Source organism: Actinia tenebrosa, unplaced genomic scaffold (genome assembly GCF_029948245.1).
Source record: "Actinia tenebrosa isolate PJP-AT-01 unplaced genomic scaffold, QUT_ActTen_1.0 PGA_scaffold10__47_contigs__length_13832649, whole genome shotgun sequence".
NCBI lineage: Eukaryota > Metazoa > Cnidaria > Anthozoa > Actiniaria > Actiniidae > Actinia > Actinia tenebrosa.
In genome coordinates this window covers 1,853,016-1,880,353 of record NW_028292570.1, presented here as the reverse complement: position 1 = coordinate 1,880,353, position 27,338 = coordinate 1,853,016, and the positions used below count along the sequence as shown (strand labels likewise).

The window sequence follows — 27,338 nt, the reverse complement described above, 5'->3', positions numbered from 1 at the left end:
AATATAAATTACATTTCATTATTAAATTACAGAGTTCCGCAGATCTAGATTGACACAGGTTGCTTATTTTTCGAAAGACTGTTTTATTTGTATATAATATTTAAAAATGAAATCAGAGAAGCATTAGCAACACAAAAACAGCGACAAAGATAAATACAAAATGTTAATTAATGAATTTCAGAACTACACTCGCCTAAGTCTTGGGAACTACAGATTTAGTATGACAATACTTTCAGCCAATCACAGCACACATCAGTGGTCATCCAATAATAATGCGTGAATATGGCACCGACACGGTCACGGTAGGCACGAGAAGCTACATTGGACTGAAAGTCTTTCGTGTGTTGGGTAGCACCGCGTTATAGTAGATTAGCAATAACACAAAACAATGTAATGTTCAATGGCAATAAAACTTACTACTTGGTAAAAAGGTTCACATTCCTCAGTATCTTATATACAAAGTTAAAGGATACACACACAGAGAGCAATAAATTTCAACATTTTTCTGCTTGCAATTCAAGCCTTTACTATTTTACGTTAACAATATGATTGACGACTGATTGGAAAGTGGCAAATGAGGTGAGAGTAAAGTTACGAGAAAGATAGCGAGCATTTTCTGTAAGCTTGTCCTTTGAACATTCTTAGTGGAGTGAGCCATCTTCAGAATTGATGAGCCGCTTATTGGAGGTGCTAGAATAAGCAGACTAGCTATTGGAAGGTAAAGATTAGAGTTCCTTTAATTAAACATGTCTTCTCTGTCTGCGGTGATCTGCTCTGACTCTTCCATCGCGCTGAAGTTCAGGAAATGAGAAGGGCGGTGTACCTCGTGGTAAAAGTCTTTAGGGTTTGACAGTTGGAGCTCGTACCGCATATTAGGAGAGTGACGAACACCTGCAAAAAATCATCATTTATCAGCAAGGTTGTAATCAAGAGGAACAAACTTGTTTGAATACATATTTCAAAAAGGTTGTCACACCCAAAGTAGATAGACGATTAACAATAAGAGATCAGTTATTCCAATCATTAGCTGGAATCATGACTGGTGTTTTTTATCAATTCTCTTCAAGGACACCAAGGTTAGCGTTGCTCGTAGCTGCCATTTTCAACACCCATGCATGCCCACAATTCCTTTCGGTCTTAAAATGATCTATCGCTTTTTGTGTGGTTCCAACAACCTTTTTTGAAATGGATGCATACAAAATAGAATGCGGCGAAAAACTATCCCTCGAATCAAGGGAGAAAACTCAAAAATGGGACGAGAGGTGAGGCCAAAGCCACCACTCAATAATTCAGCTAATGCCGATGCTTGTGGCAAGTCCTTTAAATATTAAGTTATTACTAGGAATACTCACCCATGAAGTTATAGTTCCAAGAGCCTTGAGCAGGAACCATGAAGAACCCAAGGAAACGATCAGACAGGAGCATCTGTACCTTCTCGTAATGAGATGGTAGGTAACCACGTGGGTTGTTACCAGTATCCTTGTTATTACGACCCCAGTCATAACCAGATGGAGTCAACTTGTAAACTGTTAGTGAGCATGATCCTGGCGTGAAACTGTACGGGAAACGATGGACGAGGTTAGAATAGGGCACTAACGTAGGCAGGGGGGCACGAGCCCCGTCAACAGTTTGCTTTCGGCATTAAAATTTAATAATTCATGCGGGATTCCTGTGGATTTGACGGGAAAATGGGACATTGCCCCCCCATAATCGAGACCTCTCTACGCTCCTGAAGCCTGGGTATATGAGGAAAACGTACTCTACAGAGAAGTACGTCTGCAGTCCACAGACAAGTTTTGTTACATACCTGCAAGTGATAATGACCGTCTTCTCACCATCCCAGGATGGATTGTCAGCCATGATCTTGGCATGCGTTGTAACATCCTGAGGGCCCAACTGAGGCAGTTCGTTAGGCTGTGTGTGAATCCATCCAAGGGGTTCCACTTCCTGGTTAGAAAAAATAAAAAAAGATTAATGTATCCTATCTAAAGTGTACAAATGTCTACATCACTATTTTAGTAGTGGTTCTAGATAAAAGCTAAAGAAAAACTCTTTCTGTCACTGTTGCATCCAAGTATTTGATAATGACATGACATTTTAAGGAACTTACTTTAAGGTAGTCGTGCTGTGGTAACATGTTCGGCAGGTGGACAGTCTGTTGAGAAAATATCAATCCAAAGATCAGATATGACAACTTATCATTCAATAGACCTTATTCAAGTTCCAAATCACCACTGTGTTTCTTGATTACAGACTCATTTGCACAGGGTTAGCCTCGTATCCGTGTCTAAATATTCACAAATACCAACAGTAAAGTAGGTCAAACACAAAGCATTCAGTCGAGGTTCCAAGGTTCTAATTTGAATAATCCTTTGAAAGTACCTTGGCGCTTCGCTTGAGCGCTTTGTGTTGGACCAGTGAACCAATGTATGGAAAATGGAAAATACAAACAAAAAAAAATGGAAAATACAAATAGAGAACTCGAAACTGGGGTATACTACTGGCATACCTGATGTGTGCCCCACTGAGGGACCATCGCAATGCATCGTATCTCCTTGACTTGTGGGTTATCTGGAGGACTTACGCCATACAGATAACCAGATATCTAACAAACCAATGCAATAATGTCAGTATTAGGATATTCACTTCAGGAATACGATAATTCCAACGTGTACACCGAGAAGGTGCAATACTATAGACTCCTTGCAGTCTGCCAGAATGCAGCTCAATTTGGAGGACATAAACAATAGGTTTCCAATTCTCAGGAGATTGAAATTCTTTGTTTTTGTCCTCAAAATTGAGCTGCTTTGACGTCACATGCAAGTGGTCTACTTGGTTTATCACGTCAAGGATAAGGAAAGAATAGATAACAATATATTTCGAACCCGACTCACCTGAGTCCTGAGATCAGATATAACAATGAACTTCTTCAACACATTCTTCGGCAGAATATATGTGAATCCAGTCTCCTTGATATCATCAGACGACACATAGATGTGGTTAGTACGAAGATGAAGGTTAGTAGCTGATATGGCTCTGACACGCCACTCTGTCTTGGACGAAAAGGTGTTGGTCTCGTAGTTACTGGTGGTCGACACGATGATCTCGTCACCGTGGATGTTCGTCGTGCGTGTTGTAGTTGCTGTCAGTTGGGATTGTTCTTTCGTCTGTTTTTCGATCTCGGCGATTTGTTGTCGTTGGTGTGAAGGAGCAGAGATCTCCATACCAAGAATGATGTCACGAATCTCGGACTGCGTCAATGAAGCCACGTTCACACTGGGGAGAGAAAAGAATAAAAAGAGCTTTGTTGGCGACGTTTTATTGCAATACTGTTCTAATTCCCAAAGTAAATTTTTTTTTCCATTTTTCCTCTTTTACTCCGACGAAGGACTAGCGTCCGAAACGTCAGTAAGTTTTTTCATTTTTTCATCTTTTGACGGTGTAAAATTTACCCTTTTATATAATTACTGTATCATTTTTATCCTTTGTTTAAAGTGGCGCTAAAACAATCAAAGGACACAACTCAAGGTGATGTCCACACAGTAAAGTATTTCCAACATACTTGTTCTTCTTGCCATAATCAGCCAAGATAAGATCCTTTAGCTGTACTTCAACGCTGACCCATTCCTCATCTGACAATGAAGGCCAGATATGATGTGGTTCAGTAATGATGGTCTTGTCTGGTTTAAGGATGACCTTGGTGCGATCAGCATTAACGTGCAAGGCTCTAAGGATCAGGATCAGACGAGAGAATGCGGTGTAGGACGAGATAGTCTTGAGCCAGTCATCGTACAGGTTGAATAGTACCATCTGAGGTTCTGTGGCTTTGAGGATCATATCTCCCAGCTTCTCCACCTGATATAAGATACATAAACAAATAAGATTGTATACTTGAGCACAACGTCAAAAGAAATGGTGCAGTCGTAAGGTGTTACACCATCAATCGCCATCATGGTGTTCATGGGTTCCCCAGATTCTCCACCTGATATAAGACACATAAACAAATATGATTGAATAATTGAGAGAAATGTTGCAGTCGTAAGGTGCTACTATCAATCGCCATGTGTTCATGGGTTTCCATGCTTCTCCACCTGATATACGATACATAAACATTTTACAGAATGTACAAGATTCAAAAGATGCGCATAAGAGCAGTGTCAAGAGCAATGGCGCAGTTGTAAGTGTTGCGCGCAATGTGACCTGCAATCGCCATGTTTTTCGATAACTTGCAACAACTTGATGCATGTTTAGTCTTGTGTCAAGAAATTAACAAGAAACGGACTCGCAGGAGCGCAGAATCTTTGCTATATTATCGACAAAGACCGAGTCATACTGGAAAAAAAAGTTTTGCAGCTGTAGGAAAATAATTTCATCTCGAAGTGTCAATACATCAATGGTGACAGCGTACCTTGAGGCAGGCCTGGAAAGGTAGTTGTAACTCGCTACCCTTGATGACGATGTTAGGGAAATCAAGAAGATGAACCTAAAAAGATAACGATAATGTTGCTTAAACAAAAACCTTACAAGTAAATATCACAAGGAATAATAATAGAACAAAATAAGATCTTTGCTCCTGTATTTCATCGACGCCATTTTTACTTATTTTGGAAATGTAACCAAGAACTCTACTTTAATTCATCGTAGCATTGTCTATTCTTACCTCGAGAGGGTCCAACATTCCTTTCCTTGTGACAATAATCTGCTCATTTGGGTTGTTCTTCAACCGGAAGCGAACGAATCAACGCAGCTACTTAATTCTTCGGCTGTCTTCCATTTAGCCAGCTAACAAGCAGAAAATAAAATTATTACTCAACCTCATGGAATTAGAAAGCATGGCTACCTCTAATATAGACTTGCCCCAAGTCGACCTCACTTGTCTCCCGCGAAGTTTTCTATTTTTGGCAAAGCGAGAATTTGGCTAGCGTAGCAAGGGAGCAACGAAGTCGCGAGAGGTACCCCAGTCAAGATACACAAAGGGTAGAGGACTTTGCGAATGTCTAACTCTAATATCGAACTGCAATCGGGTGTAAATGGTTTCGTGGAGGGAGGTAAAACGGAGAGAACCCGGGGGAAAACGCTAGCCTTTAAAGTATTTACCTGTCCTAAACGTTTCTGACCAGCCCAGACAGAGGTATGGATGATCTTCAAGAACAGCTGTCCTGTGCGAGGATTGAAGATGAAGATGGCGCCATTGATGGGTTTGGTAGTGAGATTACCCTCAAAGGTCTAAAAACCAACAAAAATGTTACAAAATGTAGGAGTTAACAAACTGAAATATCAAAAATCTTTGCTCATAGTTAGCATGGTGCATTGTGGTCTAGCTCGGGTACAAACACCTTCTGGTTATCAAGATTCGTCTTGTGTGGTTTATACCCAAGCTAGATCAGATTGCACCATGTTAATCGTACTTAGAAAAGACTTAAAGGAACAAAGTGTTGCATAATGGTTACATACATCTGGTCACCTTACCTTATGAATCGTGACACGATAGACATTCGTATCACCAACGAACCAGATAATCTGGTTAGAGAAAAGTTCTCCATAGTTCTGTGACGACAGGTACGGTTCAGTAGGCTCACTAGAGTACAACTGGAGTGCTTTACGGATACGTTCTCTCAGGACATACAGGGCAGGGTTAGCCTTCATGATCTTAGCCATCGCTTGTTGTATCAAGGGCTTGATGCCAGGGAACCAGTTGCCAAAGGCACTGAAATAAATAATAGTGAAAGTCGGAGGTTAGTTTATTTTAGTGCTTGGGATCCCTGTGGCGAGCCCACAGACGAGATTTCTGGCTTTTCAAGTCATTCCCCAGTTACTATTTCCCTTCTAACCACGTGTTTGCAAGTGAAGTGCTTCGCATACCTGTGAAGATTGTAAGCCAGATCAAGGGCAATCAGTACCCCAGTAGGGGAGGGGTAGATACTCATATTATCTGTGGTGTAGTCCAGGAACTTAGCACGTGCATATCGTTCGATATCGTGGGAATCGTAGTCACCCCATCGTAACTGTACGTCCACCCAGTACTTCTGGCTGACAGATCCATCCATCATGTCACTAATACACAAAAACAAAATGTTTACACTCTGTATCTTACATAATTTATCTAAAATCCCCCGTCTACGGTAATCAGGAAAACGAATACTTTTCGATGCTTTTTGGCCTCGAGTCTACATGAAAACATACATTTGAAAACACTCTCCAGAGTTGAGACATTTGAAAACGGAGGCATGTCGTATTCGTGTGGACAAGCGATAACCGGCGCCTTTTATAAACGCTTAAGTTATTCACACGGGTGTGTCTGTTTTTCCCATGCGCAGCTCATAACGCATTAATTCCGAATGTATCTGCGTTTTCGAAAACGCTAATATGAACACGAAGCTTTCGCTGCATTTTTGATGTGGAAAAAAACAGAGCGTTTCGAAGACACATTAATGTGATGAGGCATAGAGGAGAAGCAGTGAACTCACTTGGAGTCAGCGAGAAGGGAAGGTTTGAAGATGTTCCACTTATAAGCAGCGAACAGCAGAATATCGGCACACGAGCTGTTCATCTTGTACGATTTACGTGGATGAATCGTCTCTTTCTGTACCGTCTCGATCTCTAGAGCATCTAGTTCTTGATCAAACACCTAAGAACAAACAAACAATTGGCTATTAATCCTCAGGATATTGATATGTCTGGATGATTATCGTTGATACTCTATTTTGTGCATGCATCGCTGGCTGGCTTATCAGGACGTCATTTTTTTAGGCTTTTCGGGTCAAATAAGGATATAAACCATAAGAAAGAAAGAAAAAATGGTCATCAGCGTTATGCCTGTTTTTCATAACCTTTCCTGTTTTCTCATACGTTAGCACTAAATATCCACCTTATCCTGCCTGAGTGTAGTTCTAAGCCAGAGTAGCGCTAATATTTGATTCAATTTCATATAAAGACCGACATCAGGCCTATAGCATTTTACAACTTGTCCCGAGTAGAAGAATTCACCACACAGAACCCGTTAATCGGCGAACGGAGATGACCAAACAAAGAATAGTATTGTTACCTGACAGAGATCCATCACGACGCTCTCGTGAACCTTCTGCCAAAGATGAGCCCTGAAGATCTGGATGAGTGAGATCTTGAGTGTAGGGATTTTACCGTGCATAAAGATACCCGTCAGATCAAGCTGCACTTGGAATCCAACATATACCTGTAATATTAAGAACGATTGATATTAGAACAGTTTTTGTATGACTGAAAAAGTCGGTGCCGTATGCGTGCCGTGCCGTGATTTTTTTTAGAATCTTAATTGGCGTGTTTGTTTGTTTTTTCTCGTGCAATGTGATTGGTCTGGCAGTGCCGTGACATTGGCGCGACCGTGTTCGCGCCGTGTTTATGTCGTGTTTTGGGCATTTGATTGGATAGAGAGTAAATTCTCGTGTAATGTAATTGGTCTGACGTATCCTTTGCTGTGTCACGACCGTGTTCTTGCCATGAGCTTTTCACAGTCATTCGAAAACTGCTCTATGATAAGAAGTATTAGGTTTAGCGCAATGTCAAATGGGTTGTGGCCGCGCAATTGAAAACGATGAGCAATTAGAGCAGACGTTGTGTGTATGTGAAAGGATGACCGTTACCGTGACGGTGTAGCACGTTTGAGTGTTTCAAATGGATCTGTAGTAAACTCGCGCACTGCGAGCGAATGAATGAATGTCGTCAAGTCTGTAGCGTGACTATTTCTGTAGCGTGACTGTTTCTATAGCGTGACTATTTCTGTAGCGTGACTATTTTTGTAGAGTTTTTCTCCACACTTACGTTAGCCCTGTTGATAGTAGGTGACCACCAGAGAGTGAATCGTCTGATTCAAACCAGATCTCTGTGCATTCGTCAGCTTCTTGTACTTCATGGAATGGATTCCTCAAAACCACTAGCCTTCTCCCAGAACAGACCCTCCCACGTGGGGAAGTAGGTCCCCTTGAACAGCGTGTGTTCCAGGATTCCTTCTACTCCTCCTAGAGCTTGGATCATGTCTGTGCGGTAGTTGTTCAGGTTCCATAGCTTACCGTCGTGGCGCTGGTGTGTCCACCAGAATGGATTCTGCTTCAAGACCTAAACAACACAGCACTTGATAGTTAGATAGTTCTGTTTTACCACAGGTATACCACGCCATGTAACCTCCATGATTTGAGACGTAAGACAATAACTAGCATAGAGAATATCTAGATTTTGGTACCTGATATTGTTTGAAATCCGTTCTAACTCTCCATCCCTTGTCGTAAGCGAGAGTATGTCTGTCTTTCTGGAACAGTGTATTGATACGAGGGATACCACGATCCCAAGAGTCCTCGAGATCCTCTAGGGTCAAACGTCTGAAAAAGAAATAAATTCGCAGTATAAGAAAATGGCATGTTTCAGTACTGGCACATTCTGAGCCTCAGCAAACTGACCTGTTTTGGGCGTTAGCTTCTTGACGTTTAAGCGCATACTCAGCCCAGACTCTCTGAGAATCAATAAACTCGCTCTCCCAAGGCTGGATGTACCTGTATTAGTACAAAAAATATATTAATCTATTAAGTAGTATAATTAGACCAATGGTCAATAAATATATTAATTGTTTTTGTTTTGAAAAGGTTACAACCCTGTGGCCCTCGTTCCATGATTGGATGTCCACCTCCCCTATCCCCTTCATTTTTGGAAGTTTATTTATGTATCTAAGTTACCTACCTGTACAAGTTAGGGATCAATTGATCTTCATCGTGACTCATACCAGACCGGAAATGAGTGATACCTACGTCTGTCTGCTGTGACCGTCTGCAACGAAACAGCATTTCCTTGTATTAGTGATTAAACAACTACACTGTAGTATTATATCGCACCATGGAATACCTACCTGAGGTCAGACTGTGGGATGAGCACATGGCCCATGGACAACATACCCAAGCCACCCAATTCTTTGGGTGTATAGAACACTACTGGGGGAAAACGACTGGGCATCTTAGAGTTTAGACCAATCTTGATACGGGTTTGAATCTGGAACAAAGGATGCAATTTAAATTTTGCGAACATTTAGATCAACTGAAGTACATTATTCACTTAAACCTCTCTTTGTCTTAGATCCTAGATCAGCTGGATAGTCTTACAGCGCTAGAAAACACGATAAACTAGAGGATTCAAGAGTTTAATTCTTACTTTGTTTTCGCACTTGACCAGTAAGTCTAGCAGTTCCTGGGTATTGACGACAGCTTCTCTGAAGTACGTCATCAATCCAATCAGCGCTGTGTTCCACTTGTTGACGATCTTGGTGAATGTAGTTGATCCTGAAGCCATGAGGATCTGACGGACACGATTATGGAAACGTCCTAGCGACTCGTTATCCACACGTAAGAAACACTGGGCTGTTCGCTCCTTGGTAACCTGATAAATAGATGGAAATTTGTTAATGTTTGAAATAGACCTCTTGCACTGCAGGCCTTCCTTCCTTCCTTCCCTTCTTCCCCTTCCTATTTTTTCTTTCCTCTTTCCTTTCTTCTTTTTCATCCTAGAAAATAAACTTTATCTCAAGAAAACCAAGGAAATAGCTGTTACTACAGTTGAGCCCTCAAAGAAATATTCTTTTGCTTTAAGAATCATACAAGTGAAGCTATCGGGCCAACACAATGCTTGTTGTCGCATTTGCATGCATCCATAATAACTGCTATTAGTATATGGGGATTTCATAACACATATGATCAAAACTGTGCTCAAAGTAAAACTTCCAAAGGCAGACACAAAAGAAGAAGGCTTTCACCATCAGTGTTGCTATCTTTAGTGTTCTTGTAAGAGCATGGTCCAAAATACATTTTTTATACTCACCTCGTTTTGTAAGTTCCATACACCATCCTTGTGTGTGAACTCCTCAAAGGTTGTGCGACACTTGGGCAGAATACGACACTCAAATCCACTCATATTGAACAGCAGGTTAGGGTTATCCTTACTATACACAGACACAAAGCTGTTCTCCCATAGTAATGTACTGACAGACCGCGGAAGACGATTCTTGATGTCCCAGAACACGGCACGACCAAGGTTGACATCATGCTTCATGAGGCGCATTCGTGCATCACGTGGCCAGCATTTCTTGTTGTTGTAGCCCACGATGTTCTCGTTGTTGGGGTCGGGATGTTCTGTGAGGTAGCGCTGGATCAAATCACGAGCCTCTTCTGCAGTGAACCTTTACAAAACAATACATCTGTTATATATCAAGCTAAATGAATAAAAGTCAAGAGAATTGTTGGATTTCAATCAGCCAAAAAAAGTTCCCATCAGTGAATGAGAGCTTTTTTGAATGTCACAAAAAGCCCATGTTAGATATCACCTCATGTTATCCATACTAAAGGGAAATTTGCTCAAAATGAGCTCACCTGAAGAACACATGTATCCTGTCAATGTAACGAGAGTACAGCCTGATTGGATGCCGAGATTCAGTATCTACATCTTGGAATGTCAAGAAATCATTAGGCATCTGTGGTGGACCAGCCATCTCACTAGCTCGCTGTAGACCCAGCACAAGTAAATCCAGTACAAGACCATAATACTGGACAATGAATGAGGCAAACTGAAGACCACGGATGATTCCATAGGAATTGGTATGGTTCATATCCTGTGAGAGAGAATTAAATGGTTACTTCTGGAAAACAAAAAAAAAAGTAAATCGTGAGCTGTCGAGCCATCGACCTTTTCTGTTACAGCAACCATGGTGCATTGTGGTCTAATGTGCATGTTACGTCATAACCATTATCTTGGTTGACAATAACAATGCATTCCTCATTACCTTCTCTCGTTAGATCAACTAATATGGCGGCTGTTTCATTGTTATTCATATCTCAAGAGATTTTGAGTCGCGTGGTTGCACTCATGGAACGGACTGGATAGGAATGGACTACCTAGGGCTGCTTAAAGAGTTATACTGTTTTACTGTCCATACCTTGTAATTGATGACCACGTTGTTCTTAGCTGTCATATAATCAGCAATATTATGATCCACAATCAGACGCAACAGTCTGTTGAGCAGCGTCAAGTCAATCTTCTCATAGAGCTTCTCAAACTTGGATTCCATCATCACGTTACATTCTCCTTCTGATGTTTCCCACACGTCTTGCAAGTTGTTGATACCTGGCAGAAAAGATCAATTCTTGTTAGGTAATCCTTGAATCTCACAAATAGACCAATCGGGTACATGTAGTCTTACATTTGCTTCTAACATCTTTAGAAATCTGAAGTCTAATAAACTGTGTTTATTTTTGTATCTTGGGGGAAAACTAACCTTGACACCATTTATAGACTAGTAACGGAGGTGGTTCTGTGTCTGATGGTTTGATCCAAGGGGGGAATAACCTGCGCTTGTCTGCCTCATACCAAAGATATTGATCCAGGTAGGCATCTGTTATCTTCTCTAGTGGTTCCACATCATAGACAGGTATGAGATGGCTGTAAAGATCCATGAACTCAATGCCAACCTGTGGGATAAAAATCAAATAATTATTCATCCAACCGCTGTTCACCTCAAAACTTGCAACTTGGTTTAGATAGCTTTGAAAATTCTGAACAAATTTTTAACCAAACTTTCAAATACATTAGGGCTCAAAATAGTGGCCTGCCAATGGCCAAAGTTCAGCTTTTGCAGGCAAAAATAACGATGCACTGCCACTGAATGAACAATAAAATGACATGCAAAATTTACTGGAATGACTATGGCAGGCTAAAAAAAATTTCTATTTCAAGCCCTGGACATATAATTTTGTTAACAGTTACTTTAACCCTGATAATGGCCAAGAGAGCTGAAAACTTGGTTGTATCAAAAAAACATGATTTAATGCAGATGAAGCATTGAAGTTCTTCCATCAACGGTGTTCTAGTTGTTATTTGATTCAGACAATCTACCTCTTTAAAAGCTCTCTGTGTTAGGAGATGACGCTTGATTCTGCTGAGTGCCTCGTGAGGGTTATCATAGGCCTGTTCAATCAGACCAAGTTCTTCTCGTTGAGACTGGTTCAGTCGACTCTTCACACTAAAATACAACAATCAGAATTCACATTATTACTCAATTCAGTTTGATTTGACGTCAGTGACATTAAGCCACCAACCTTCTATCATTCTACCATTAATCCCATTTTCATAATCTCTGGGGTTCTGACCAATCTCGTACCCACCGCCCTTATTTCTTATTGCGCATGCTCGACGAAATAATTGGGCTGCGGAAAACTCCAAACCGGAAGACCCAGATTCTGGGTTTCTCGCACATGCGCATTATGACAGACTAGGTAAATTCAAAATGGCGGACGATGTTCAACGAGCATGTGAATTTGTGCTTGGAAAATTAGGTTTTGAAGATGGTTTTCAGTTAAATTAAATCCGAAAATATCTATTGGATGGACATCAATACAATTTCCATTACAAAACTGGCAAAACTTTGAAAAATCTGGCCCTACAGGCTTTTTTGGTGTACTTCGAGACGCCATCTTGTTCATTTTCCCTAGTACTTTAATTTTTACTTCCGGTATCTTCCTTTGTTCTCGAGAACCAATCATAGCACAGGAAATATTGGAGTTTTCCAGAGCCCAATTATTTCGTCGAGCATGCGCAGTAAGAAATAAGGGCTCTGGGTACGAGATTGGGTTCTGACTTCCATCAATATCAAATATTCACACCTTTGAAATTTTGAGTGACAGAAACTGAAAAACCTACAAGTTTAGAGATACAATTCATAATTATCGAAATGGGTGTAATTCACCAACCTTCCTATTTGTTTGTCAGATTTCTTAAAGAAAATTACTAAAATGTCTCAGCATTGATATGTTTTCCACCACACAGGGCACTAAAGAATATATAACAGTTACTGTGCAGACACACTAACTGGGACCACTTTTATAAAACTGACCAATCAGATGACAGTGAACTAGACAGAGATTGAACTGATAACAGCATCAACCAATCTGATTATCACGTTCTCACGCTATCTGATTGGCTGGTTAAAAATATTGAACTAAATGTCACAATATGATTGGTTAATGATACTAGTTTATCAAATTGGTCCCAGTTGGAGTATGAGCACAGTAATATTCTTCAACAGACCTGTATGCCTCCTTGAGTCTCTCCAGGGCCAGGATCAGCAGCTTGGTGTTATGTTTGTAGGAGAGTGGAGGGAAGGGGATGGGAGAGAATCTCCTACTCTCCAACCAATGGACTGTGGTGGTGTAGATGGCTACAGCTTCTTCTGCTGAAATGTATGGACCATCCTATGGAAATAAAAACGTAAATATTATTATATGACATTGTACAAAATCTCAATATACTTACAGATGTAAAGATGGGATCCAATATAAACTAGAGTAACAGACAATCTAACTTTTTCGTATTATTGGTACAAATTTAATATTTTTTCCAGGTCATATTGTCCACACTCTACGAGGTAAAATTTGCTGTTGTCTTTTACCTTCAAGTAGTTGTGCTGTCTCTCTTGTTCAGCCTTCAGGTACAACCTGGTCAGTCTCCCCAGATTCTTCTTACACACGGTCTTGTCTACTGTTGCTCCACGGCGAATACGCTCCCTGTTGTAGTGAGCTGTGTTGGTCCACCAATCTGCTTTGGCCTTGATGTAATGCAGGATCATGTTCTCAATTGGAATGGGCAGACCAGGCACCTTAAAGGAAAATTATCATAATGAACTCTTTCTTCTTGTGATAGACAGAAGAACATTTGTATCTGATGAACCTTTTCTATTGCAAAATAGGACAATGATGTCAGAGCCAGGCTTCAATCTACATGTAAGAATCAAGTGCGACATAGTTGCAGTGCACTCCCATCTCACCCCTGGGGTCTCCAGTTTGATTCCTGGATTCACTATCCCATGTGAGTAGAGTTTTTAGGTTTTTCCTTTGATTCAAGGGTTTCCTCTGGGTTCTCTGGTTTTCCTCCCTCCACAAAACATGCTAAATTCCAATTTGATCTGTGAGTTAGCCGTGCCCTGACTTAGATCAGCCCAGAGGTTGTTTCAGGGTTCAATCTGTGAGTTAGCCGTGCCCTGACTTAGATCAGCCCAGAGGTTGTTTCAGGGTTCAATCTGTGAGTTAGCTGTGCCCTGACTTAGATCAGCCCAGAGGTTGTTTCAGGGTTTGATCTATGAGTTAGCCATGCCCTGACTTAGATCAGCCGATAGATTGCCTCAGGGTATTGATAAAAACTAAATTTACCTTCCATGGAATATTGGCCTTCCAGAATCTCCAGGCCTCGCTGAGATGCTGTAAGATAGTTCTAGCCTTGTTCTGCTTGATCCCTTCAGGCATCATGTCCAGGATATCATGCATCACAGCTGCACGCAACTCCAAATCAAAGTGACTTTCCACACGCTGCTTAGTGACTGTCTTGGCCACTCCCTTGGAGTGTCTGCCTTCAAACTGCCTGGCCAACAGGTTGCCAAGCCATCTTTCCAGGAGTGGTACAATACCAAGGAGGAAGAACAGCCACACACGCCAGCCTGGGGCCCAAAAACCACACCCTGGACCCTTGCCAACAGCTCCCTAGATCATTGAAAACAATCAATTATACATATTTTTATAATTATGCAATTCAGTCAACTAACTATATTTCCAGATGTCTGGGCTTTTGGCTCCCATCAATCAAATTACTAACAGTCTGAGTAGGTAGTTTTTGATTGACAGCACCTAAAAATCAAAACTGCTGTGTTGCTCAAGAAGTATTGACAACAGAGAAAAATTCCCAAAATGACTATTGTAATGTGGTGACTAATAAATAGCTAACATACCTATAGGTCCTAATTACAGTGCAGACTGACTGTTACTTACAGTGTTGAATCGGTAATAGATGAGATGCTTCAGATCCTTGCACATTCTGATCTGTCTCATCAGTTTGTACTTGTAACGGTACATGCCTGTCAGCTGACCCACATGGGAAAACATGTACTGCAGACCATCGGCAAGCTAAAAGAAATGGAACCATTAGGATGACAATATCTCACTCTTTGATCATTAAAATAGGTAGAAATTCTATTCAGACTACAGAATGTTATCTCCCTACCTGATAGCAATCCACATTACCAAGTCTGTACTGCACATGAGAGTCTACAATCAGCTTAGTGAGCCTGAGAATCTCACGGCACAGATGGAAAGCATTACCAAACCTAGACTTCTTATGTTCCTTGGTAGTCAAGGTCTTGATGGGCTTCAAGTTGAAGTTGTAATCCAGATGAAGGTAGTTGAGGTTCTTACGGTGGATTAAGAGGTTCAACATGTTGTAACCTTGACGACAGACCTGTAGGCCAGCCTCCACCCAGTCTGGAGTCGTAGACTGGAAAACTTTGTGGCTTTGAATGAACGGAACAAATACCTGCAAAAATCATGAAAGAATTTGTGATTAAAACGTATTCAACCTCAAAGGAATAGAGGCCATATCTACGAAATATATACACCTAATTAAAGAAACGTATTTGGGTTCGAGGTCATATCGTCGAAGCTAAGAACGAAAAGGATTTTGGGTACTCCAAAATGTGTATCATATTTGCACAGACATGTCAAAATGCACAGTAGAGCAAAGTCGGTCGACCTAGATTAACAACATGCCAAAGCCATGATGCATAAAATGTGCACAGGAAGGGAAAACTGCAATATGCATGAAATTAGCATAATTGTTTGTCTTCCCATGCTCCCCTTCGGTCTTAGCTTTGATGATATAACCTGTTTTTGAACTCGACAACGTTTTTTCAATTAGGTGTAGACTGTACCTTTTCTTCTGTGCCTTTGGTGGTCTGTGCTTCAATGCATTTAGGACGTAACATTTCAAAAGCTTCTGGTAAGACACTCTCACTTTGACTGGATGTCCTGATGGGCAATGTTCTCTGTACCTAGATAAAAAAAATGACTCTTTATGACCTCTTGGGTAAATCCACAATAACAGCCTGTTAGGTGAGGGCTGATGGCTGTTAACCATCTATTCTCATGTGATCTTCCAAGGAGCATGGTATTCAATAATAAAATAAAATCAGTGAATTATCATACCATGATTTAACTAGTAAGAGGTACATCCATGGCTCGCCTACAGCACCCAGACCTCAAGTTAAATGGTCTTTGTGCCCAGAGAAGAGCAATACCATTAGCAGTATTATCAGTATACAGTGGTCTGTCTTGTAGGAACGGCTGGATGTCATCAGGGAGTTCAAAACTGTCATCATCATCAGGAAGAGGTTCATGAGCCTATTGAACAAATCACCATTGGAATTTGTATCATGATTCTTCTATCAGTTTAATCAGGAGAGAGCTACCAATATAAACCTATATTGTTGGCTCAGAACTACCTCACAATAGGAAAATCACAATACGTAGCATTGAGACTATGACCAATACTGGATTATTTTCTCTCAATTAGCCGCCAATATAAACCTGTGCTGATGGCTCAAAATCACAATAACTTACAATGGATTTTTTTTATTTGACAGTTTTCTTAATAATAGAATAACTACATTAGACACTTAACCCATATGCATAGTGAATCTATTACCTTAACAGCATGTCTGTGAGAGATTGGATTGATGAGAGGATCAAAGTAGAATGCAGGAAGATCAGGGTCCTCTGTCTTGATGTACACAACACTAACCCTATGATACCTGAAACAAAAACTTTTACTATAAACAATGCTAGAGTTTCAACACTTGTACACAACACTAACCCTATGGTACCTGGAATCAAATACTTTTACTATAAACAACACTAGAGTTTCAACCAGACAGGCTATGGAATGTTGTGTATTCCTTTAACAAAAGAAACAGCTTGCTGTCCTAAGCCAGCCTTACAACATAATTGTATGGAGAGGTGAGCAGTCATTGATGACTCTACGTTCAATAACCTACGGCAGTGGTAACCTACTCCTTCTTGTACTCTAGCCACTATCCCAAGCCAACACCCTTATTCTGAAGAACATTGGTTCCTTTCAGTGGCAAAAAAAAAAAAATTCACAGCTTTCAGTTGATCTGAGAAAAATGTTAGTCAATCAGAATTGAGAAAAGTTGCTAAACTGAGATTTCACTTTTTCACAATTATTTTTCACAATTTCACAATTATGAATTTCCAGGCAACCAAATGAAAAAATAATATTGCGACTAAGTACTTGATAACAATGACACAAAAAAATTTGAATCTGAATTTTTATTTATTCGGTTAGGCCTACCGTCCACACTAGTCCGGGCGAATCCGGAACAATTCTTCACCAAAAATGAATTTTCGAAATGGAACCAAATAAATAAAAATTCGGATTCAAATTTATCCGGCATAGTGTGGACGGGGCCTTATCGTTATGGTGGAAATTTTTTCATTTTTCGCTGGTCAATTTTTTCAGGCTTCATGATATCTCAATATTGCAGTAATGTCATTTCTATATTCACTAGATTAGCTAGTCTATAAAATAAGTAGAGATTCAACATACCACGGCAACTGAACCTTGAATGGCAGGCTATTATACAGATAATCCTGTATTCTGTTCTGACAGGTTGTCGAATGATAATCTTGTTGATGTCATTAAATTCATTCCAGTCTTCTTCATGGATGGTGAAATCTCTCACCAGAGGCTCAAACTTCGGACCACCAGGTATACAGACGTTCAAAGCTTTAGCTGTGAAGAAGGCTTTCAAATCAAACAGGTAGAAGTAGTTTTCATCAACTAGATCAGATAAGAGCTGGTTGCCAAGACGATAGAGTGTTGCCATGACAGGTAGTGTGAGATTCCACCGTCGGTATGATGTTCCATTTAAATACCTAAAGATAGAAACAAATAAAAGTATGTCTAGAATTTTTTGAATGTGGGGATAACCATAATGATATGTTTTTGTTTCTTCCACATTTCAAGTACCAAACTTTCCCACAGGGTTGGTGCTAGGTTCCCAAGAAATTATTCAATGAGTTTTCAAGGAGTATTCAAGGACCAAAATGACATTTTTCAAGGAGTGACTCTTAAGAGGGTTTTATTTTGGTATTAAAAAAATAAGATGAAAATACCAATACTAATCGAGATGTGCCAATTTGTCACGTGATATCTACGAAACATTGGGCTACTAAGTTCTGGAAAGCAAAAAATAATAAAAAAGACGCTTCTCCCAAGATGTAGTGAAAATCTCTAATTTTAACCAATGACAACGACTCATGGTTTACATATCTTGAAAGTTTTACTGACATTTTTTCATGGACAATTTTTTCAAGTGCCCTTGAAAATGCATTTTAAATTGCAGCACTTTTCAAGGAGTTCAAGGACCTGCACAAACCCTGTTCCCACTACAATAATCCACTTGAACAAAATATTATGTGCACACAATTTGCTCTATTGTTTTAAAATAAAATCATGTAAAAGGAACTTGACAGATTGCTTGTGGGAGCACATGGAATGATTAGTTTTTAAGTGTCCCTGTGGTTAAAGCAGCCAATAACCAAGGGCTATTGGCCTGATCTAAGACACATTGCAAGAAACAGCTTTCCTGTATACAAGACACAGCTATAAAAGACTTACTTTGTTTCTGCTAGTGGCTTGTGATCATAGAACCATTCACAGACAGCAGCATCTTCACCTGGATCAAGCTCTAGTTGTATAGGTTCCAGTGGTTCAACCTCAAGGATGTTGTCCGCATAGTCTAGAGGTGGTTCTTCATCATCAAAGGGAGGGAATCTCATTCTTTTGAAGTGACGACGATCTCTCTTTTCACGACGCATCATAATCCACATCGTTCTGTCATACATTAATATTAGACATAAGAAACATGAGAATAAAATGAATCATATGTTCAGTCTATGATCTAAACTCACTGACAACTTGTATCTCTAATTATGAAACAAATAATGACATAATCAAGCCTTGTAGGGTCTTTGGTTAAGCATCTTTAAGAGTATATGAGGATCTAACCATTTCCAGATCTTTTACAACTCATGTCTCATGCTGAACCAAATAAGCCAACTAGCCAAATATTTCCATAATAAACTAAAACGTACCCCCACTGAGCCATGTAGATTGGTTCTACAACCCAAGGAATCTCATTTATAAAGGTGATGGCTCCAGTGATGTGGTATAGAACTTTGACATCACGAATCTGCTCCCACGGCATTGGCATGTTCTCCAGTAATTTCAGGACTGCATGAGGCATGTACTTCAGAGCTCTGCAACATTTAATAGGCATATTTTTAGTAAATGCATACATGGAATATATACATTCAATACTAAATTTAAAAATTTGCTAGTAAAATGGGATGACATGAAAAAAATCTGGTAAAAATATCAATGGCCAGGGTAAAATATGTTTGCCTGTTGTTAATCTTCTAAGATGGAAGTACTCTGTGCCGTTGATTAAAAGCAAAGCCTTGCACCTCTCAATAGCTTACGAAAACAAGACAGATTAATAACTAATCATGAGACATATTGATATATCACTGTCTCCTGTCATGAATGTGTCAGAGGAAAAATCTATATCTTTCATGGTACTTGTCTCAAATTTTATCCCATGAAGTCCAAGTGTACACAGTCATGCAACTACTATTCCTTTAAGAAACTATATAGTTCACTTACAAAAATGAGTTAAATATACCCCTTGCATGTGATGTCAAAGAAGCTCAATTTAGAGGACAAAACTAAAAAAAATTCAATTTCCAGCAACTGGAAACCTGTCGTTTTCCCCTCCAAATTGCACTGCATTCAGACGCGCTGCAAGGGGTCTAATACTTATTGCTAATTATTTGAGGTTCAAAAACAACAACCATTGATGGATGCTGTATCAGATTTTGAAAGGAACAATATTCACAATACATACCCCAAGTACACTCTCTTATCATGCTGATATTTCCTACTGGACATATCTCCATGGTCACGGATAATCTTTCTGACATGTTCTGGAGGCATGTCTTCTTTTTGTGCCTCCACGAAGCCAAACTTGCGCTTCTCGCTGTATCTCTTGGACTGAACCTGCTGCCATTTGCGAGCTGTTAAACGGAAATTTTAAAATTTAATACAATTTGAAACATTTCTAAGTTTTCAAAGTTTAAAGAAATTAATTGAAAAAATAGTGAGTCGTACAGCATACATTACAAGATAAATCCTCATATATGAGGTTTCAAAAGAAATAAAATAAAATTCTACTGAGTTTAATACTATTAAAAGCAAGCATATTAGACTAAATGATCAAGCAGATCCGAATACAACAGAATATATTCAGTGTTCAATACAGCTCATACCATCTTCATAATCGCATCATACCATTAATTTAACAGCTATTTCGTGCCATATAATAAAATGAGGCAGTTCAAAGCAAAATAGTAGGGTTAAGAAAAGAATATAGGAAGCTTTGACAAGACACACGTGCTTACTAAATAATTTGAGCGTCACCCAACACTATTATACACATTGACTTCATTTAACATAATTTTTACACCAAATCTGTACGTAAAGGCTTATCTTATTACCATTACAAGCAAAGCAATAGGCCTTTTGCAACAGATTCGACACGTGACCGGTTCACGCATAGCAACGCCATGCTGGATTGCAAGCTAACCAGACATTCCTTGACAACCAACAAAGCGTGACTGGCCTTCGTGAGCGTTCAAACGATTCAAAAGCCGTTTTCTTCTCTTGTAGAAAGTCAATCTTGAAATATTTCCTACACATTATAGCTTTAGTGTTTTTCTGACTTTTCTTCTGGTTACTCGCGAAGTTTCGTGATTTAAAAGCGATATTTCAAGCTCCAAACGAACCGATTTCACACTTGGATAACGCGAATCATGGCAGTCGTCGAGCAAGGTAATTATTTCCAAACTTTGAATGATTGTTTGTATATAAATGGCTAGATCTTTCAGATTTTATATTGGGAATATACAGTAAGTAATAAATATAAGTTTACATATACTTTTAGGCCTTAGATCCAGATATTAAGACCGGCATTTGTGATAAACGAGCATGAGTTTCCACTGTTGCGTTCCCTTGTGTACGAGCGATGGTCGATTATAACGACAAGACTTTATCCTTTCACCGCTTCCCTCCTGAGAAAAATAAGGACTTAAGACTTGCCTGGATATCAAAGATTCGTCGAGATGTTGGTCCTCATTTTAAGGTAAGCTTACAGTCTAAAGTTTGTAAGTTTTGGCGCAGATTATATACCTGTATACAGTATTCATACCGGTACTCGAACTCCAAAGTACTGTAAGCTTTTATAAATTTAATTGACTGAGAAGCGACCCAAGAGCTAAGATACTTCAAACTGAATAAGCACTTTTTTTTTCAGATATCTGGGAATACAAGGGTATGTTCTAAACACTTTGTTGAGACTGACTTTAAGCCACTTGATAACAGTAATCGAAGACTCCTTAAACAGGGAGTCATCCCTACTGTTTTCAATTGGTCTAGTCAACCAAAGCAAAGGAGAAAGATTATACGTCAGGTGGACAGGTGACTACATTACCATTCTTACACATAAAGTTTCTGCTGGCAAAATAAATGTGGATGTTATATTCAGTATTCTTATCTTTGCATTTTAGTGAGACCCAAACAGATGAAAGTGAAGAAGAAGATGATCAGGCATTTGACTTGATGGTAGAACTACCAGATCCCAACATACAAGCCATAATGGAACTGGAAGTGTACAAAGCTGAAAAAGCTGCAGCTGAGGCAAAAGTTCAGGCAGCTGAAGCTGCTTTAGCATTAGTAGATTCTGCTCAAGCTAAAGCAGATGCTGCAGACATTGAAATTGCCAAATTGACTGCAAAGTTAGCTATTTCAAAGTTTGGTATTGAGAGATTTTCTTCAGACGATAAGAATATTAGGTTTCATACAGGTTTTCCTACTTATAAACACTTGTACAGGTTCTATGAAATTGCAGAGCCCTGTGCGCAACGTATGACATATGTTTATTCAGCTGGCATGAATACACAAGATAGTCGGCCTTTGGCTAGAGTTATGCCTTTAATTGACGAATTATTTCTATTTTTAGTTAAAGTAAGGCTTGGTTTACTAGCAGAAGATTTAGCCAATAGATTTCAGATTCACATATCGTCAGTAAGTAGGAAAATTACCACCTGGGCGAACTATCTTTACTTTTTTCTAGGATCTCAGTGTATATGGCCAACCAGACAACAGGTCAATGATTGTATGCCACAGGGTTTTAAGAACCTCTACCCTAAAACCAGAGTGGTAATAGACTGCACAGAAATTTTTGTCCAGGTACCATCCTCCCTTTTATTGCAGTCCCAATTGTATTCTTCATACAAAAGTCACACCACCCTTAAAGGTTTACTTGGTATTGCACCTCATGGTGCAGTTACATTTGTTTCTAGTTTATATACAGGTTCAATTTCTGACAAAGAGCTAACACGGTGTTGTGGGATCCTAGACCTTCTAGAACCTGAAGATTCTGTTTTAGCAGACAAGGGTTTTGATATAGGAGCTCTTCTTCAAACAAAGGGTGCTACATTGAACTTGCCACCATTTCTTGAGGGGAGGGATCAGTTCACAGAGGAACAAGTTCATGAAACAAAAACCGTGGCTAAGTTACGTATTCACGTTGAACGTGCCATAAGACGTATAAAGGAATTTCATATTTTTGACTCGGACATCCCTTTAAACCTTTTGGGTTCAATCAACCAAATTTATACTGTTATTTGCTTAATAACTAATTTCCAAGGACCCCTTATAATGGCAGCTGCAACATGAAAACTTGTTTTAAAGGAGTTTATTATAACAATAGGCATGATCATGAAAAAAAGAAATTGATAATATAATTCTTACAATAAATTATTATTATATAATATTATGACAAATAATTATTACTGTTCAGTTTTACTATTTATTTCAAATAATAATTGAAAAAAAAACTGGTCCACTTTGTCTTTGCTTGCTTGAAAAAACTGTTTATCAAAATAAATTCTTTCACAATGAAATGTAGTTGAATTGATATAACTAAAAAAATCACACCACTCTAATCCACTTAAAGCTATTTGGGATTGTACTTGATAGTAATAATCGTGTGTCTTCTTAAGACATAATTCATTAGTCACTGGGTCTTTACTGAGGTATGACACATTATCAAAGGTTGTGGAGCCCTCCTTGACTACTTTTACCTCAAGAAGTCCAAAGGGCAAAGAACCATTATTTTGGGCTTCAATGTCGAATACTTTTCTATCTGGGGTACATCCTAACCAGGGACACCTGGGGTTAATAATAAGCCCAGAAGGAAACAGGTTGACCATGCCTTCTTTAGCACTGTTGGCATAGGTACTAGCAGCTATGGGTTCCAAATCAATCCCCCTTTGCATATCTGCAGTGACCACTCTGCGGCTTGGATTAAGCTGTTGTACTAGATTTTCAAACCCTGAAACTCTCTTTGCTGCACGTCCAAATTTGCTTGCAGTAATTCTTTTCTCTCTCATTGAAAACCATATACTATTATCACTCTGAGTTATTGTATTTTTTTCAAGATTGATTGCAACCTCTCTTGATATTTGCAACGAATCAAGTGTTGCCTGCTTTGTGGAACTCAAGCAGCCTGAAAAATTATTATCAATCCTTGTTTCAGAGCCTTCGAGTGGCAATTCAAGGAAGGAAGTACACGAAAAGTCATTGATAATATATTCTTCAGACAATTTTTGCTGATAGGAAAGTACACTTCCCTTAGCAGCAGCCCCAAAGCAGGTTTGAACTGACCGTAGAGAAGTCAGATCTCTAGACAATGGCACAACTGTTGCCATGAGGGGCTTTGGGTCTAGATCTTGTAGGACCTCACAGCCGATTAAACTATACATATCTGCTGGAGAGTATAAAGTGCTCTTGATAAACTTATTGTAGTTTGCACCTGGCTTAGGTTTTTTAACCATGATGTCTTGTATGGCTTTGGTCGTGATTTCTTTCTCTCGAGGAACACTCCATCGCTGTGGCATACTTGTACAGGTCAACTCATCAGGCAGCGATTTAAGTCCTAACTGTTTACAGTGTGCCATGTAGAAAAGCAAGCTTATTACATGCTGACAATATCCACTGATGCCTGCAACACAAGAACACTTGGCCTTGATTTCTTTAGTAGCTTGGTTGACATTGACATTAAGGGTGTGAGGTGGCTGGCTCTTTCTCATGGAACGATAACACTTGGCAGTCACATTAGCAAAGCCTGGAGGATAGGAAACTACAAGGAGAAAATAATACAGGATATTAGAAGAGATTAGCAAAATATTCAACTTCGTATTTGTCGTTCATGCAGATGGTATTGTACCCTGGTCCCTAAGGTTTTTCTTAGTTATTTTATTTGTATTTTCTTTTTTTATCGCCCAACTAAACAACTACAATGAAATAATAAAAAAATACGAGGAAACTTCAAGGGAGCATAATCGTTACCTTTAATATCGTGGAGATATCCAGGCTCGGCAAAGAATTTATATGCCTTCCTCGTATTGTCGCAACCAGACGCTTTCTTTGAATAGTCTTCTACTTCACCAAAATTAAGGTTTGGGAACCCCAATAAATCAGCAGAACCTGTGTGGTAAAGAGAAATAACCTTGTCGTTATATCGACCATCGCTCGTGCATAAGGGAACGCAACAGTGGAAACTCATGCTCGTTTATCACAAATGCCGGTCTTAATATCTGGATCTAAGGCCTAAAAGTAAACTTATATTTATTACTTATGTTCCCGATATAAAATCTGAAAGATCTAGCCATTTATATACAAACAATCATTCAAAGTTTGGAAATAATTACCTTGCTCGACGACCGCCATGATTCGCGTTATCCAAGTGTGAAATCGGTTCGTTTGGAGCTTGAAATATCGCTTTTAAATCACGAAACTTCGCGAGTAACCAGAAGAAAAGTCAGAAAAACACTAAAGCTATAATGTGTAGGAAATATTTCAAGATTGACTTTCTACAAGAGAAGAAAACGGCTTTTGAATCGTTTGAACGCTCACGATGGCCAGTCACGCTTTGTTGGTTGTCAAGGAATGTCTGGTTAGCTTGCAATCCAGCATGGCGTTGCTATGCGTGAACCGGTCACGTGTCAATCTGTTGCAAAAGGCCTATTTCATTTCGTTCTTTTCTTGTTGTTTTGGCTAGTTTACTCACCTTTTTCCTGTAGCTTCTCGTCCATTAGATCAGGATTATGTCCCATGGCGGCCGCCATCTTGGCTGCACAATGCCCGACTTCGACCTAAAAAATTCGACGTATTTGAAACGGAATTGATAATGTTTCTATCCTAATTCAAGCAAATATGAATAAAGTTGATGTTTTAGTGCGAAAATTATACATACCAGATAAAAATGGTCGAGATCCTGAGCTTTTTTCACAACCTTTTTTCTCGAGAACGTAAATTCTACGCAACGTGCGAAGTGACTTTAGTTCCCAGTCTCAAGACCGAGACCATCAGAACGAGGCTTTGATGACACAGGGAGCCCAATAACAAAATGTGAATGACTTTTTTATACGTACAATTTCTGTAAAAATAATTCAATATAAAACAAAAAAATCCAAGGAAAGACAAAGAAATTATCTAAATCAGTAAAAGTAAAGCAGTCTTTATGTTTTTGAAATCACAAGAGCCTGGGCTTTATTATTTAATGAAGTCGCGCTCACAGTGACGTCATAATGGGAATGAGTTGATTAACGTTCGATTTCATTAGAAGTGAAAATTAGATAAATGACAGTCTAGTGAAAAACACGTCTTCATACAAAATGTGGCAAATAGCGCTTTTGCTATACGCCGTCCATAAACTTCTATCATTCTTCGTTCCTGATTACAAGGAACATGTCATACTTTGTCTTGTTGGTCAAGGATACCAAGGTACGAAGTTCGACGATATTCGTTTCTTGCCGTTCACATTTTGCGCCCTTCACGCTGACAACTTTTCTCTTAAAAGCGCTCTTTTTTGGACAGCTATAACTTTTCTTTCAGTTTACCTTTTCCAGAACTATTAATGAGCCAAAGAAGAAGAGAAAAAATGAAGACAAAAATAGTTGCTATGTCAGTAAAATCAGTTTAAACTCATACGACGGCCGCGCGCGAAAATCTTGGTTGCGCGTTCGCTCCAAGATATTTATTAGGGACCTTAAGCTGTAGGACGGCAACGTGGGCGACAACGTCGGCGAAATTGAGGCGCTTCAACCTTCTATTGTATTATTATTTCGTGTTTACCTAGTATTTTACTCAATAAGCATCACCGTTTTAGAACGAAACGACGTCTTTTGGGAGTGCTTTACTTATAACGAAAATCAGCAAAAATAACCTTATGGCGTAGCCGTTCTCTTTAGTACGTAAAAATAGGACATTTCACGTCTTACTTTCAGCATAAGACGGCAATGAAGCACAGTATTTCGTACATTTCAACGAGTATCTATTGAATAGCGCAATTAGTGCTATTGTATGCTTGCCGTCGTCGTCGTGGTTGCCGTCTTGCAGCTTAAGGTCCCTAATATTATGCTCTAAACTAACCGAATAAGGAGCATCCCAAAGCTTATCATTTTTTGGCTCGATGCTTAAAATTTTACATAAAATAAATATATTAGAGCTTTGTTATGGCAGCTGGCAAGGTTAAGTATAAGTTATATATTTTAAAGATATTTCAACTTTTATTCACTAAGGTACTTTTCATTGTATTTTACAGTTCAAAGAGTGCTCACAAGTAGACAAACCACAGCGCTAGGTAAGGGAGAAATATGATTATAAAATAATGAAGATTATTTTATTATATTGAGGATAAATGGAGGTTTAAGATTATGGTTACTGGGAGGGATGGTGGATCGATGATCGTTGGATGCAGGATGGGTGGATAGGTGGAGGGAGGGAGGGAGGGAGATAGAGAGAGGGAGGGAAGGAGAGAGAAAGGGAGGGAGGGAGAAAGGGGTGGATGGATGTATGGATAGATGTATGGATGGATGGATGAATGCATGCATGCATGCATGCATGCATGCATGGATGGGTGGATGCATGGATGCATGGATGCATGGATGGATGGTGGATGCATGGATGGGTGGATGCATGGGTGGATGCATGGATGGATGGATGGATGGTGGATGGATGGATGGATGCATGGATGGATGGATGCATGGATGGATGGATGCATGGATGCATGGATGCATGGATGCATGGATGCATGGATGCATGGATGCATGGATGCATGGATGCATGGATGCATGGATGCATGGATGCATGGATGCATGGATGCATGGATGCATGGATGCCTGGATGCATGGATGCATGGATGCATGGATGCATGGATGCATGGATGCATGGATGCATGGATGCATGGATGCATGGATGCATGGATGCATGGATGCATGGATGCATGGATGCATGGATGCATGGATGCA

The 27,338-nt window shown here is 39.6% G+C and overlaps 2 protein-coding genes across 2 annotated transcripts; one reads left to right on the top strand and one right to left on the bottom strand.

The window, feature by feature from the left end:
• Window positions 1–45: 45 nt before the first annotated feature.
• LOC148912730 (pre-mRNA-processing-splicing factor 8-like) lies at window positions 46–25,364 on the bottom strand. Its single transcript, XM_089026476.1, is given in 45 exon segments — window positions 46–891; window positions 1,353–1,555; window positions 1,808–1,947; window positions 2,111–2,155; window positions 2,510–2,605; window positions 2,895–3,276; window positions 3,563–3,855; window positions 4,409–4,483; window positions 4,661–4,705; window positions 4,707–4,754; window positions 4,756–4,782; window positions 5,098–5,226; window positions 5,470–5,707; window positions 5,863–6,054; window positions 6,468–6,628; window positions 7,046–7,192; window positions 7,798–7,843; window positions 7,845–7,894; window positions 7,897–8,091; window positions 8,216–8,351; window positions 8,430–8,522; window positions 8,707–8,793; window positions 8,873–9,012; window positions 9,172–9,396; window positions 9,835–10,192; window positions 10,383–10,621; window positions 10,946–11,133; window positions 11,285–11,477; window positions 11,902–12,028; window positions 13,093–13,256; window positions 13,454–13,660; window positions 14,211–14,537; window positions 14,823–14,957; window positions 15,055–15,332; window positions 15,335–15,363; window positions 15,758–15,896; window positions 16,043–16,226; window positions 16,531–16,636; window positions 17,452–17,494; window positions 17,497–17,780; window positions 18,526–18,741; window positions 19,002–19,166; window positions 19,814–19,982; window positions 25,097–25,181; window positions 25,283–25,364. Coding segments are annotated over 44 exon segments (6,957 nt in total). The 5' UTR covers window positions 25,155–25,181; window positions 25,283–25,364; the 3' UTR covers window positions 46–736.
• On the top strand, window positions 20,953–22,796 carry LOC116292876 (uncharacterized). Its single transcript, XM_031700225.2, has 3 exons — window positions 20,953–21,106; window positions 21,278–21,441; window positions 21,531–22,796. Exons 1-3 carry the CDS (start codon window positions 20,990–20,992, stop codon window positions 22,699–22,701), a joined length of 1,452 nt encoding a protein of 483 aa, XP_031556085.2. The 5' UTR covers window positions 20,953–20,989; the 3' UTR covers window positions 22,702–22,796.
• Window positions 25,365–27,338: the final 1,974 nt, after the last annotated feature.

Bases quoted from the DNA above. Each gene is read 5' to 3' on its own strand.
- LOC116292876 (XM_031700225.2), top strand. From the start codon at position 20,990: ATGGTCGATTATAACGACAAGACTTTATCCTTTCACCGCTTCCCTCCT. The intron at 21,107-21,277 runs GTAAGCTTACAG...TTTTTTTTTCAG, and splicing joins ATGTTGGTCCTCATTTTAAG to ATATCTGGGAATACAAGGGT. The intron at 21,442-21,530 runs GTGACTACATTA...TTTGCATTTTAG, and splicing joins ATTATACGTCAGGTGGACAG to TGAGACCCAAACAGATGAAA.